This window comes from Saccopteryx leptura, chromosome 7 (assembly GCF_036850995.1).
Source record: "Saccopteryx leptura isolate mSacLep1 chromosome 7, mSacLep1_pri_phased_curated, whole genome shotgun sequence".
Classification (NCBI taxonomy): domain Eukaryota; kingdom Metazoa; phylum Chordata; class Mammalia; order Chiroptera; family Emballonuridae; genus Saccopteryx; species Saccopteryx leptura.
The window spans coordinates 115155327-115170660 of record NC_089509.1 but is presented as its reverse complement, the minus strand read 5'-3'; the positions used below and the strand labels follow the sequence as shown (position 1 = coordinate 115170660).

The following is a 15334-nucleotide window of genomic DNA, read 5'->3' as shown; positions in this document are numbered from 1 at the left end:
GAGTTCGGGGTCTCTCCCGGCCCTGGCTTCCCCGCCCCGCCGCCGCCCAGCCTCGCCCCCGCCGAAGCTCGCCGCTCCCGCCTCTCCCGTTGCCGTGGCAACCCCGGGATTCTCCAGCGCGCGCCCGCCCGCCCGCCTGCGGGAGCGCTTGGTAGCGGCGGCGGCAGCAGCGGCAGCAGCTCCGTCTCGAGCCGCGCGCGCTGCGACCCTGATCGGAGCTGGCTCGTCGCCCCCGGCCCTGCTCCGGGCTCCCAGCGCGCCCCTGACCCGGGCCAAGAGCCCGACGGCCCCCAGCCCCCATGGAGCTGCTGGCCGCTGCGTTCAGCGCCGCCTGCGCCGTGGACCACGACAGCTCCACCTCGGAGAGCGACGCGCGCGACTCGGCGACGGGACACCTGCCTGGCAGGTGAGAACGAGCGGAGGTCCAGACTCTGCGCGCAGTCCCCGCACACCTCTGGCCTCAGCTCGCGTCCCCCGCCACGAAGGGCGACCCCCGCGGCCCATGCCCGGGTGGCCCCCGCGCCCCTCACGGCACCACCGGCCCCTTGCCGGGCAGGGCCAGTGCCCGCCTGGGGGTGGGGGCGAATCCCTGCTCCGGGCCGCCTACGCCCCTGTCCCTGCCCGGGCCGCCTCCCGCGCCCTCTCACGGGCGCCCAGGATCGTGCGTCCCGCTCGGCAGCCCCGTCTCTGTGCAGCGGGGCCCTGGGACTGGAGGACCCCAAGCCCGAAGGGGGCAGGGGCTGGGTGGGGGGCGCCGTGGGGAGCGCGGCGCGGGCTGAGCCCCTGGCCGCGGGACCCGTCGGGGCGGCTGGGTGGCGCCGTGGAGCGGGCAGTGCACGCCAAGTTTCCGATGGCTGCCCGCGAGCTCCGAAAACATGAAGGTTTGGGCGGGCTGGTGTGGGAATGAATCACTCGGTCGCGCCCTGGTGCGGTGACAAAAGGGGCCTGTGGGGCCCGCCTGGCCGGGAGGGGCGGCGGCCTCTGCGGGCGCTCCGTCTGGACGTCCCGGGCGCCTTGCCTCTCGCCAGCTGGACAAGGTGTGTCGTTGCTTAAAAATAACCGGCCCTGTCCTTGCTTCTCTCTCTGGCAGCCAGTCGTCCTCCACACCGGGAAATGGGGCCACGCCCGAGGAGTGCCCGGCGCTGGCAGACAGCCCCACCACACTAACCGAGGCCCTGCAGATGATCCACCCCATTCCCACCGACTCCTGGAGGAACCTCATCGAACAAATAGGTGGGTGCTCTGGTGGCGGCCGGGCTTCACGGGGCCAAACGTGGGCTCCTGGTGGACTCGGAGGGGTACCCCCGCCCGGGCGATGCATTTCTGTCCTGCTCTCTCTGGAGAGGTCTACCAGCCCAGACCCCTTCTCTCTTCTGCGGGAAAGACCGGAGCTGAGGTGCCGTGGGCCATGCAGGAGAGAGCCCCAGGAAGGAGTCTGGAAAGAGAGGGTATAGGTAAAAGGGGGGTCTGGGGAGAACCAGGCTCAGGTCCCGTTGAGGAAGAGGAGGCAGTGGCAGACTTGGCACAGCCGGGGTGGGAGTGGGCAGGTTAAGTAGATAGGAAACAGGGAGCCCCTGGCGCCCGCCAGGCCGCTGGGTTAGGGAAGCATGGCTCCACCTGCCTGTCCAGGAATGCAGCAGGGAGGTGTGGGGTGCAGCTGCACCCCATCCGGCTCTGCACAGCTGCAGCTGAGGCCCGCGAATGCAGCAAGTGGGTTGAGAAGGCGCCCCACGAATAACAAGCGCTTGCATTTAAAAGTAAAAAATTGCTAATGACATCACACTAGTTCTCATCATGTGAGTTCCGTCACTCAGGAAATGGTACCTAGCTGCTTAGAAAATCTTTTTTCTTCTTCAGTGTCATGGAAGCAGCAGACAGTCCTTTTGCCCAATTGAAATTCCAGGTTCGGAAATTTTCTTCCCTAAACGTCATTATTGTCCTCCATCCCAAATGCTCAGGCAGACATGAAGTGTCTCGAGTGGAAAGGGAGCATCCGTTGCCCCGGAAGACCCTGCCTTTGGGAGACGCTGGGGACGGCCCACTCTTCCCTGGCAGGGGTTTTTCCGAACTGAGCCCTGAGCCCCGCAGAGCCCTGAGCGCTCACTGCAGGCTGCCACACTGCTCATTCCAGGAATACTGTTTCCAGCAGGCCCCGACTGTCAGGCCCGGTGGGGACCTTGGCGGCAGCTTTCCCCTTTGTTTGCTGGGGGAGTGGAGAGGGGCCGGCAGGCAGATCTGAGAACAGGCTCCTGAAAAGGCCTTCCTCCCACCTCCCTGCCACATTGTCCTTCCTAATGAGGAGGGCCACCTCTGCCTGGAAGCTTCGACTCCCACACTCTGGAAAGGGATCCTCTTTGGCCAAGATCAGTGCCATGCCCGGGAAGGAGACGCGGGTGGGGCTGGGTGGGGCTGGGTGGGGAGAGGCTCCCCTGCAATACGGTATGCGGAGAGTCCTCTCCCGGAGATGGCTGGACCTGTCGGGCCAGTGCCACAAGCTGGGAGTCAGGGGCCCTGAGCTCTGGTGCCTGCTCAGCCGGGCCCTCAGTTTCCTCGTGTGCTAGACAAGGAGAGGCTGATGTTCAGGCTCCCTGCCACTCTCTGCTGGTATAATGGTGACTGTCTGTTCCTGGCGTCTGGGCTGGACCCATAGTAGGCGCTCAGCACGTGTTGAACAGAGCTGTTGCCGCCTCCTTCTCACCTAGACTGGAGGCCTGTACTAAGCAGATACCTACACCAGCCCTACCTGCTTTTCGCTGTGAATGAAGTGAGTTCTTCACCAGGTTTCAGGAAAGGACAGCCGGTTCCTAAAGACACAGTGTAACTGGGGGGGGGGGGGGGGGGGTTGTAGGGAAGTGGAATGAACTCAGTGGACTTTGTGCAGACCACTGTGTTGGATTTTGCAGTGGCTCCCACAGAGGCCAAGACAGAATTAGAATTATACCAGGATTATGCACAATAGGGTAGACAAGGGTCATTACAGACGGCGGACCCTGAGACCCTGCGTTTGCATGTGTGTGTACGTGGCACACAGAAGATGTGCAGTGAAAAATAACTAACTAACTAAATAAGAGGGTTTCCTGTCCTTTAGACCTTTCTGTTTAGTATTCAAAGAGTCAAGTTATTCCGTTGAGCCAGTGAGATTCTGAATGACTCCAGAGGCTTTGGCAGGAAGCGCTGGGAACTTCCCCTCCTTTGCAGGGCCGCACCGACAGCCTCGTCTGGATGATTTTGTTTAGGGGAGACGAGAACCGAGCCTTGTAACTCTGCGTGGATGTAATACCAGGTGCAGGTTTTTATAGGTAAAGTTAATTTCCATAAAAAGTTGTGCTTGCTGAATGTACAAAACGTAAAATAGGAAAGCACCATGCTTTAAACAGGACAGCGAGTACAGAAATTTTAATCATACACCATGGTTCCTTGTCGGGAAAAGTACGCTATTTCTAGTGTAATCTGAATTTTAAAGCTAATAAAAATTGAACAGGTTATGAAACATGGGTACACAGTGTGTCTGTCAGCTCACTCTGTGTAATCACCATAACTCTAGGAAAACTGGTGTTTAAATTCGTATTTTAAACACTTCAAAAAGAAATAATGAAGTTTTTACAAAACTCTAAAATAACTTATATTGGGAGTCTTTGGTTGAAAGTAACAGAATAGTTAGCAAAAAAAAAAAAAAAAAAAAAATGACCTTAAACAATGAAAGTGTTCTATCTCAGTTAATGAGTCCAGGGGTAGGATGTTCTGCAGTTGATTAACTTGGCCAAGCAATCTCCAAGCTCCTTTTCCTGTTCCCTTCTCAGTATTTGGGCTTCGTGTCAAAAGATGGCTGCCACAGCTCCAGACATCACATCCTCAAGCAGCCACGTGTAAAAGCAAAAAAGGACAGTCTGTCTTCAACTGTCTGTTGGGAGGGACATCTTTTTTAAGAAGCCATTCCCTTTACTTTCAGCCAGGTTGTGTCACAAGCTTACGTCTGAACCCACCAATGGCAAGGGGAAGGGAACTATCACAGAAAGTTTTGATCAGTCAACATTCACCCACTTCTCTGAGCACAGAGAGGGGTCAGCACCGAAACAAACCCCGCCCTGTCAGCGAGGAAGAAGGGGTGTGAGGGGACAAAGGAGAGGCAGCCCACAGTGTCTGCCACAACGTGATTTCAGAAATAATATTTTGAATCCAACTACCCACACTGCTATTTCTGTCCTTTTTTTTTTTTTCAGCATATGCTATTGGAGGTAGTTTTTACCCATGACTTGCCAATGGTAGCGTACCTGAGACGTATTTTTTTTTTTTTAACCTTCAAAGAGATGCCAAATTAGACACTTTTGTGAAGCTTGGAAACCGCACTTTTAAAAGGTGTTCAATTCAACAAATATTTATGTACCTACTATGTGGGGGGAGGCACTGTGTTGAAAAGTGATTCCAAGTCAACTGCAGGAACCTGGTTGCTTTCAATCTCCATAAACACAGTGATCAGAATCACAGAATAATAGGTTTAACGTCGACAACAATAGAGATCTTACGCTAATGACCGAACCAGTTTACGTAGTGGCATCAAACCTCCGTCTTTATAGACCTTCAGTCTGGATTGCATTTAGTGTAGACTTGGTTTTCCTTTTCATTCCTTTAGTCAGATTAACTCCGTGTTGTATTCTGCTGGATTGTAACCTTGTAAAATCACAGGCTCTTAATTTTTTCAGTAAATTCTATACTTTGCATAAAGGCTTTATAATTTAGTGTCATGGAGTATAGGAAGTCAACTCATTAAATCCAGAGGGTGGGTTTATTGGGTTCCTGTTTATAAATATGGTTTATCCGGCCACATCCAGGATGTCAAAGTTAGTTTTCTTTTCTGCCTTTTACTACTGTTGAGATATATTTCACAATGAGAAAAAGAAGGCATACTAGCCAACGTTTGTACTGCATTATAAGAGGCACCTTTATCCCTACCGGAACTTTCCTGGGAGAATCATTTTTGTTTTATAGACAGACATATCAAGGGTCCTGACCGCTCTCCTGGTCAGTGTGTCCAGCTTCCCACTGGACTTCTCCACCTAGGTGCCCCTCAGCTGTCTCCTGGCTCCCCCACACCCCTCCCCCAGGCAGACCCTCCCCCTGTGTTCCTCATCTCCTTAAACGGGGCCCACCAACCTCATTGCCGAGCTGGTCCCCTGGATGTCTTTCCTAACCCAGCAGCATCTGCCAATCACTGGGACCAGCCTCCCACCTTATCCCTGTCTCCTGTGGCAGGTGCTCCACCCCGCCAGCCCCACTGCAGCCCAGGCCTCCAGTTCCTCATCATTCTCCTGGGGAGCTGACACAGCTTCCGTCTTCCTGTCTGTGGGCCACCTAAAACAGAGACCAGAGCTGCTTGCCTGCCGTCTCCTGGGGCCTCCCTCTTGCCCACAGGATGGATTGCCACCTCCAGGGCACAACAGGCCGTCAGGACCTTGGAGCCTGAGGCTCCCCCTCCCAGCCTCCCAGGCAGGATTCCAGGTTCTCCTCCCCATCCCCATCCCCTCTCCCTGGGCTGGAGCCCTCCTCAGCGCTGAAGCTTTCTGCCGCTCCTGGGAGAAGACAGCCCCTCCGCCCCGCCCCTCTACTCCACCCCGCCCCGCCCCACCCCGCAGCCAGGATGTCTGAAATGGGCTTTTCCCCATGGAGGAGGTGCTGCCGCTGTGCTGATTCACAGGCACCCCCAAATCTCCTTGGAGACTTAGAATGCATTCATTTCCAGTACAATTGGTCAGGGAAGCAAGTCTGAAATGGTAAAAGCAAACACGGAATGTTTCCCTTTTGAATTCTAAGGCTGATGAAATGTTGGGGTGTGTTTTTTCTTTCCTTCAGAATGAGGATTTACAACTACTCCCTGTTCACAGCTGAACGTCCTTGAGTTTTAATATGGGAGAGTTTAAGGGCGTGAAAGCACCGTGTTGGGATGGTTCCATCCGCTCTGCACACACATTGGCTGTTCACACAACAAGTTGCTGCTTCTCGTTGCTTGCCGAGCATGTGTGGGGAAAGCATGTATGTACTTCTGTAGCTAGGTGTTAAATCAGTGCAGGGCTTTCTCCATTCTTCCTTGAAAAAAAACTTCTGCGGCTGATCCTGCCCAGGAAGTGAAGACAGGGTGGTGGTTGATCTGGGCTAGAGCCCCTCGCAGGTCCGGCTGTCTGGGCCTATTCCTGGCGCCCTCGCCCTTGGTAAGAGGACAGAGCCTTGACTAAGTGATTTCGGAGAGATCTTCATCAGAAATCTTTTTTTTTCTTTTCTTTTCTGTTCCTCATTCCAATTCTATTTGATTTCAGGGCTCCTGTATCAGGAATACCGAGATAAATCAACTCTCCAGGAAATTGAAACCAGGAGGCAACAGGATGCAGAAATACAAGACGGTGACCGCGGCTCCCCAGGCGGCGAGGAGACGCCAGAGGAAGAGGAGGAGGAGGAAGAGGAGCTGGAGGAGCCCGCAAGCCCCCCCGAGAGGAAGGCTCTGCCCCAGATCTGCCTGCTCAGCAACCCGCACTCGAGGTTCAACCTCTGGCAGGACCTCCCGGAGATCCAGAGCAGCGGGGTGCTGGACATCCTCCAGCCCGAGGAGGTCAGGCTGCAGGAGGTAAGGGCGCAGGGGCTGGGGCCTCTGGCCGTGCGTTAACCACTGTGGCGTGAGGCTGCCCGGCAGGCCACCCTGAGAATTACTAGCGGGGTTCATCCGTCCAACAACTGCAGGGAAATGCACTTCTCTCACAGGCGACAAAAAATATCTCGTTACCGTCTAGGATCGGATAGCTCAGCCCCACCATCGAGCGTTCTCAGCAGAGTGGTTTCCTTAGTGGGCAAGACTGCCTTCGCTGTTATTGTTAGGTACTTCCTGGCGCCCGGGACCACTGATGCGCTAGGCAGTGCGGAGCGAACGGTGACTGTGAAATCCCTCCTGTCCGTCCGTCTGTCTGTCTAGCTGGCCAGCACATTGCTTCTCACTCAGTCTCACGCCACAACCTCACCGTGCGGTCGCTTGAACCTCGGGTGAACGGAGGCTCTGAAAGCAAGCCCTGGGCGTGCCCACCCCCTCTTGAACTGGCGCAGGAATCTGGGACCTGCGTCTCTGCCCTGTCACTTGATGGTCCAGGCAGGCTGCCTGTCCCTCTGTCCCCATCCCGTCATCCCTTGAGGCTGAGGCATCGCCGGAGGTGCCTCCTGGTTGGTGGGGGGCAGGCAGAAATAATCAATCACAAGTGAGCACTGACAGGAGCAAGGAGCTAAGACATTTCCGTGTTGGTTTTACTTGCACAATGAATAGTCTCTGGGCACAGAGGGGACATCTGTGGACTAGGGAGACCAGAGCGTGGTCCACAGTGAGGAGAGAGATGCTGAGCGTGCCAGTGTGTGTCCACTGCGACACTTAAGAAGTGGGTACCACAGGGGGAAATGAAGAGATTGGGTTTCCCCAGCTCGTTCAATCCACATCCCGTCCACCCTGTCCTCTCGCCCCTCCCCACTCACCAGCTCTCTTGAACCCCGGCTAGGCTAGTCGCCGTGGTGACACCAGCTCGTCTGCCTTCTTGAACCCCCGTTCCTTGCTCCTGCGCCAGGGGCGTGGACACATTTGCTCCTCTCGTTTATGTAAAAGGCAAACCCAAACTGGGGGCACAGTCGGTGACGGGACCGAGAAGGCTCCCTGACGGGGGCGTCTGACTCAGACCCGGGCTGCTGCTCAGCGCTCCGGCCCCTCGGGGGAGCCTGATAAGCGGACTTGCGAAGGGCCGCCTGCGGTTCACCTGTGTCCTGCCCGGTAAAATCAGGAGACGATGATTTAAACCTTGACATCCCTGCGGCCGTGAGCAGCGATTCGTCAACGCTCACTGAGAGCTTCATATGAAACATCTGATGTAAATGATGGCTCGTCTTGGTCTCCACCAGAAAGGAAGACGCGTGGTTGGGGCAGGGGGCGGGGCATCTCCGCGGAGGCAGGTGGAGCTGGACAGAGCAGAGCCCACCAGGCTTTGCCCACGGAAAGCAGCCACGTGGAAGGTGCCGGAAGCCCTGCAGAAGCCCCCGCAGTGGCCACCCCTCTGGCTTGAGAGACCCGCGGCTCCTCCAGCCACCCTCACTCTGACTTTCTCCGGGAAGGAACTATATACTCTTGCTTTCGGCTTTTTTTTTTTTTTTTTACACACTATTACCACTATGGGGCCTTTTTAACTTTCTTTTGGTCCTCAGAACAAGAAAGAGAGACCAGTTGGGGGAGAGGGATACTTATTGTTCGCCTTGATAGTTAGAGAGATGAAGGTTTTAAGTACTTTGGAAAGCTTAGAGAGAACTTTTTTATTTTTTATTTTTTTTAGGTGACAGGAGGGGAGATAGTGAGGCAGACTCCTGTGTGCACCCCGACCGAGATCTACCTGGAAACCCCCATCTGGGGCCAATGCTCAAGTTCCAAGCTATTTTTAGTGACTGAGGCTGATGAGCTCCAACAGAGCTATCCTCAGCACCCAGAGCCACTGGCTGCAGAAGGGGAAGAGGAAGAGAAGGGGGAGAGAGAGGGAGAGAGAAGCAGATGTGCCCTGACTAGAAATCAAACCCAGGACGTCCAGATGCCAGGCCGATGCTCTATCCACTGAGCCACTGGCCAGGGCTGGGATAAATCTTAACAGCACTTACAACATGATAGAAACCTTCTACAACATCAGCAAAGCTACAGGCAGAGAAAGCAGGGCCCCTGCCACACTGAGAGGCACCCAGAGAAGAAGAACATAAGCAGAAAGCACAAACAAGGTGGCAGAATTCACGGCCAGCATGTCAGTTGTAACGGTAAATGTCCATCGCTTATACACTCCTCTGAAGGACAGACATTCACCACTTGGTCAGAAAACCAAACCCACTCGATTGCCAGAGCAGAATTCAGGACAAGGAAAGTTACCCCAGGGGGCAAGGAGTCACTTCATATTGTGAAAAGTATCCCTTAACTTTTAAGTGTTGCCAAATTAAATGAGCAACTGGTTAATAGGTTTTCAAATTGTTTTTTAAAACTGCAAACCAGAGAATGTGCCTGGGCCTTTCCCTGGTCCCCGGGTTCTCCTTGGAGGGCTGGAGGCGTCCTTGCCTCCATCGTCTCTTCTGACGCAGTCACAATGCACCGTCTCAGTTTAGTGTTCTGATGCTTTTGAAGAGTCTTAAGTGCCAAATCCTTCGAGATCCCTGTGATGTTTTCTCCTGCGTTCTTACTCCTGTTCACCTGACTCAGCAGCAGTTTGATTGTGATTTTGGTGTCTAGCAAGAACACTTCCTGGACTGACTTAGCCTTTACTGGACTCTTACAAGTTTCACCTTGGTTTCTCTGAAAACAGCTCCCTCTGCACTGAAAGTGCTTGAGTTGCTAACACGCAAGGACTTATGTGTATAACAAGCACAACTGGCTTGAATAAGTTGAAGAACGAACACAGGGACTGAGGCAGTAGAGGGAAAGGTATGCAGATGGCCTGGGGGAGGGGCCTGCTGCCCCAGTGCTCAGCGAACCCCCCATCCCACCCCCTTACCCCGGGCTTTGCAGGAAAAGGTGCAGGTGAACTTAGAACACTGGCTTGTGGATCTCGGTTCGGAGGACGTCTGCGTCTGTGCATCCCTGTGCTCATTGTGAGACCATTGCTGTCGGCCAGACGGCTAGGAGTAGAATTGCTGGTCAAAGGTGAAGTGGTGTGGGACCCTGCCAGACGGCCATTCAGAAAGGCACGTTTCCCGGGGCTCCAGCAGCGGGGAGGTGATTCTCACACAGCCCCGTTAGCAGACTTCTTCATTTCCGCTCACATCTGTCTGTTGAAAAAGTCTTACCTTGTTTTAGCTTGCCTGTCCTGGTGACTTGGAAATTGAGCATCTTGTCATGTGGATGGACTGTTCTCGTTTCTGTGTCTGCGAATCGCCATTCTAGTCTTTGCCTTTTTTTTCTCTTGGGCTGTTTATAATTGTCTTCTTGGTTGATAGCTTTTTATGCATCTGGATATTAACTTTGGTATATGACCCTCGTGTTTTTCTCCTGCATTGTGGGGTAGGAGAGGAGATGTAACATAGTGGTTGTGCACACAGGCAGGGGAAGCCAACCGCTAAGCTCTCCTTATGCTGAAATCGCGTAACTATAGAACATGCAGAACGTCCCACACGCCTTCCTGTAAATGTCACCCCAAAACCCTCGGCCCGGAGACAGATGTGAGCCTTGCTACCTGTCTCCTTGCTCGGTTGACTTTGCCATACAAGCTTTTTCTTTTCTCCAAGGCCAGCGCCACGGAGTTGGTTTCTATACACGTTGGGCCTTTGCTCAGTAACAAGCAGGTTTTGCAAACTAGCCTCCCCCCCCCCCCACTAGCGTAATTTTTTGGAAGCAGCACGCGCTGTTTTATACAATTCTGGGGGAGAGTCACCAGTCTGGTCCAAGCCTCCCCAGTTCCACAAGGGGCCACAGTAGAGAACTTCTCTTTCTCTTGACCCTGGTCCTAGGCAGCTCTGCCCAGGTCCCTGAGAGGTGTGTGTCCTGTGTCAGGGGGGGCCTTCCGAGTCACCCTCCAGGCCTCGATCTGGGCGGACGGATAACGGAGGCCGTGGGAACAGAGGCGTTGCAGCTGGGGGAGACAGCAGGGGGTGCCTTAGCTGTTATGACAGAACACCTCAGACCGGGGAGTGCACGACAGACATTTATCTCTCCCAGCGCTGGGGGCTGGAAGTCCAAGACCGAGGTGCCAACAGGATGGGGTCCTTGGCTTGCGGATGGCCACCTTCTCACTGTGGTCCCACGTGGCCGTTCCCGTGTCCCTTCCGCTTCTTACAAGGACACCAGTCAGGTTGGGTCAGGGCGCCATCCTTATGCCCTCACTTCACCTTAATTACCCCTTCAAGGTCCTCATCTCCAAATGCAGTCACATTGGGGGCCAGGGCTTTGCCGGGTGATTTGGGGGAACACAGTTCAGTCCGCAGCAAGTGGGGGGACACAGGCTCCCTGACTTCTACCCCATTCATCCACTTCAGTGGGAGCTCAGACCAGCCACCTCAGACATCCAGTCCCGGGAAGGGCCCAGGACCCTTGAGGAAGTGACGGGGTGTGATTTTGGTTCTTGACTGTGCTGACGACACAGCCGACAAAAACAGCAGGAGGGCGATGACATGCACCTCCAGTTCCGTTCCCGGCCTGCCCACCTCTGTCCTCGACCCCCACAGAGGTCGCCCCGCTGACTCACGCTGAACCACAACATCATAATGTCACAGACGGCAGTATGTCATTCACAGCGAGGAGGCCGGGAACAATCCATGTCAAGATCAAAAGCGCCCCGTGGGCGTCCCCAGAGGAGCCTGAACTGGGAGAGGGAGGCGAGGGTGGAGAGCACGGTCCAGCCTTGAGCTTTGCTGATGCTGGAGGAAGGGAGGACTGGTCAGCACTCGCGGGGAAGTCAGAGCCCGGTGCGGAGGAGGACGGGGGCAGTGAGCAGGCCTGGCCGGGACAGCGAGGACCCAGGTCGCACAGAGAAACCCGACCCGAGCTGCGCTGTGCCGGGTCCCAGGCGGTTCCGGGGCTGTGCCCGGGGATGTGCAGGAAGAGCGGGGTGCAGTGGGGCTGGTGTCCAGCCGGCCCTGGTCGGAAGCAGTGTGTGCGCCCCGCTCTGGACTGGCCTCGCCTCCGCTCCCTCCTTCGTCCCCAGGCACACGGGCCGGGGTCCCCTTGGTTTCTTCAAATGCATTGCTCCAAAGGGTGATCCGGGGGGGGGTGCCCGGCTCAGGGCCACCCCAGTCCCGAGGCCGCCGGAGGCCACTGAACCCCAAGCAGCTCCTGGGGTGTGTGTGTGGGGGGTCCTGGCCCTGCGCATCTCTGGGGTGCCTCCCGTGTGGTGGGTGTGGTGCAGGCCTGGGGTCCGCAGTCTCAGGAGTCTGGGTCCCCCCAGGATGGGGAGGCGCTCACCTACCCGGTGGCCCCTCTGAGATGGTGTGGTGACGGCCCAGCTGGAGTGCCAGTGATTTCTCTAACGTGTGGTTTCCTTGGAAGAAAAATCTAAATTTACTGAGAAAAATATGTTCCAGTGCCTCCCGAGGTGGTGGAGGGCTGTGGGGGGGGGCGTGGCTTCTGGTTCAACACATTCTGAGCCCGGGCGGCCGCCCTCCGCGGCCTGGCGAACACAAGGCGGCGTGGTTCTGGCCCACGCAGCTGACCGGCAGAGGGGATGGGCTCCACGTGTCACCGGCAGCCTGTTGTCCCTCCAGGGACCTGGGCCGTCCCACTGTCCTCACTCGCCACCTCCTCCCGGAGCCCTCACCCTCACCCTTCCCCGCGTGGGTGCCCCGGAATGGGCTTCCTTGCCGCACTTTGGTACTCAGCCCCAATGTCACCGCCTGGGACAGGCCCTCCAGGACCCCTCTGGCCGGAGCACCATTCATGAAGTGTGGTCCTGTGAAGGCAGTGCCCCAGAGGTCAGTTTGGTAATGACCCCACACAGCTGCAGTTGCTGTGGGTGGGCCGGCTCCAGGCTGAGCGCTTCCCGGGGACTATTCCCATTTTGCACACACGGAAACTTGAGGCTTAGCAGATGAAACAACTTTCACTCGTGGCAGAGGTCTGGTGAACCCCAAGGCCAAGGCCTTGGACGCTCTGAGGCTCCACGGCTCGTGGTGGGCCCCAGGCCCGCCACAGCGCCCACTGACTGCACAGCCACCTGGACTGACCCTTCTGAAGAGACCTGAGTTGACCTGCAATCCAGTAACACTTAGGATCTTACCTTTTTCAAAGACTGCATGGGAGTGGGCTTAGTCGTCGCCGAGAGGCAAACGCCAGGAGTCACGTGATTATCGATAGCTCTCTAACAAAGGGGGCACTGAGAGCGCGCCTGGGAGACGGAGCGTGGTTCATACCAGGCGGGTCGGTTTGAGTGTTCCCCGGAGCACGTGGCCCTGTGTGCGCCCAGTGGAGAGGCGCGAGCCCGCTGGCGAGGACAGAGGGCTCTGTGGCCTGGGGTGTAGGTTCTGGTTCGTGAGGGAGGGCTTCCCTGCAGTAACACACACACACACACACGCACACACACTCACACTCACACACACTCACACTCACACACACACACACACACACACACACTCACACTCACACATACCTCTTCCCGTCAGCGCCACAGCATCCTGCCAGCTGCCCTGGTGCCTTGTCCTCCTGTCTGTCCTGTCCCCATGCCCCTGGGATGTCAACTTCGGTGGCCGCAGGGAGTACGCCGTGTTCACCGCTGAATGCCGGTGCCTTGCCCAGCAGCGCTCAGTGAGCGTTTGTGGAACAGTTAGTGAGTGAGTGAGTGAGTGAGTCAGGGAGTAAGTGAATGGGTGAGTGAGTGAATGAGTGAGTGAATGAGTGAGTGAGTGAATCAGTGAGTGAGTGAATGGGTGAGTGAGCGAATGGGAGAGTGAATGAGTGAGTGAGTGAGTGAGTGAATGAGTGAGTGAGTGAGTGAGTGAGTGAATGAGTGAGTGAGTGAGTCAGGGAGTAAGTGAATGGTGAGTGAATGAGTGAGTGAGTGAGTGAATGAGTGAGTGAGTGAGCGAATGGGTGAGTGAGCGAATGGGAGAGTGAATGAGTGAGTGAGTGAATGAGTGAGTGAATGGGTGAGTGAATGAGTGAGTGAGTGAGTGAATGGGTGAGTGAGTGAGTGAATGAGTGAATGGGTGAGTGAGTGAGTGAGTGAGTGAATGAGTGAGTGAGCGAATGGGTGAGTGAGCGAATGGGAGAGTGAATGGGTGAGTGAGTGAGGGAGTGAGTGAGTGAGTGAGGGAGTGAGCGAATGGGTGAGTGAGTGAATGGGAGAGTGAATGGATGAGTGAGTGAATGAGTGAATGGGTGAGTGAGTGAGTGAGTGAGTGAGTGAATGAGTGAGTGAGTGAGCGAATGGGTGAGTGAGCGAATGGGAGAGTGAATGGGTAAGTGAGTGAGTGAGTGAATAAGTGAGTGAGTGAATGAGTGAGTGAGTGAGGGAGTGAGCGAATGGGTGAGTGAGTGAGTGAGTGAGTGAATGGGTGAGTGAGTGAGTGAATGGGTGAGTGAATGAGTGAGTGAGTGAGTGAATGGGTGAGTGAATGAGTGAGTGAGTGAGTGAATGGGTGAGTGAGTGAGTGAATGGGTGAGTGAGTGAATGAATGAGTGAATGAGTGAGTGAATGAATGAATTAAATGGTGAGTGAGTGAATGAATGAGTGAATGAATGAATGAGTGAACGAATGAGTGGGTGAGTGAGTGAGGAAGGCGCAGGGCCTGGCCCCAGCAGCCCCATGCTGCCATGCAGAGGCTTGAATGACTGAGAGCAAAGAGAACACTGATGAGAAAAAGACCACCTTAGTGATGTGGCAGATACTGTGACATATAAAACGAAGACAAACAGCCTGGAAAACTAGAATTCCAGACGACTGATCTCCATACACAGAGAAGGAGGGGTGGGCATCGTGGGGACCAGGCCCAGCCCCTCTGCGTTTCAGCGGCTGAAGGGCCACGTGTCTCTGCACAGCTGTGCTTCCTTCTCCTGGTGTCTCTGACACTCATCCAGGTCAGCTTTTGGGTTTGTTGTGGTTTGTTTTTGTTTTTAAGATAGATTTGCTTAGAACTTATAAGCTGTAATGGCTGGACCTTTTTTTAAGAAACTTAACTCTAGCAGCAGGAAAGGGACATGATTTCAGCATCAGTAACAGATGCTTCTGAGGCAGGGAGACCCCCGTGGTAGCCCCAGTCTTGCCAGGCAGGGCTTGAGGGAGTGAGACGTTGTTGGGCAGGACACTGAAACTGACGGGGGGGGCAGGGGGTGTCCTCCGTGCTGGGGCCGCAGCTCTGCTGTCGCCGCGGCCAGTGTGCCGGGCTCTCCGTGGCTTCGTGCCTGTCAGGAGACGAAGCCGCCGTGACCTGGGGACAACCACAGAGAGCAGTCCAGGACCCGTTTCACTGCCACTGTCTCCAGTCAGCTGCAGACACCAGGGGCCTGGGGGCCGGTGGGGGTGGGGAGGAGGAGTCCCGCTGCAGCTGGCGGCCCAGGGTCTGTAACTACTGGCCACCCGGAATGATGCTGGGTGAACATCCCCACTGTGGCTGGTCACGTTCATGCTATTAACTGCCCCTACCTACCAAGATGTCACTTACGTTAAAGTGCTTTGCCACGGTGGCCGTTTGTCCAGCTTGGCACGGAATCCACAGAGTGGCTGCTGGGCAGGCCACTGGCGGGCCCCCAGGAAGCCCGCTTTGTGGCATCTAGCAGGCAGGGTGAGGGAGTGTGGAGCCCAGCCTCGGCGGAACCCTGGGTGAACCTCTGCTCGGCCAGTTGCTGGCAGTTTGCCTTCAGGGCATTACT

General features: G+C 55.7%; 1 protein-coding gene across 3 annotated transcripts in view; it reads left to right on the top strand.

The window, feature by feature from the left end:
• NGEF (neuronal guanine nucleotide exchange factor) overlaps positions 1 to 15334 on the top strand; it is a 94151-nt gene that overhangs the window by 64298 nt on the left and 14519 nt on the right. For 2 of the 3 annotated variants that reach the window (XM_066344989.1, XM_066344988.1), the window contains exons 4-5: positions 1091 to 1233; positions 6309 to 6613. In XM_066344989.1, the coding sequence (XP_066201086.1) occupies positions 1091 to 1233; positions 6309 to 6613 (448 nt within the window). Of the gene's footprint in view, positions 1 to 135; positions 407 to 1090; positions 1234 to 6308; positions 6614 to 15334 lie in introns of those variants that run through there. The other variant, XM_066344990.1, reaches the window with a different exon arrangement.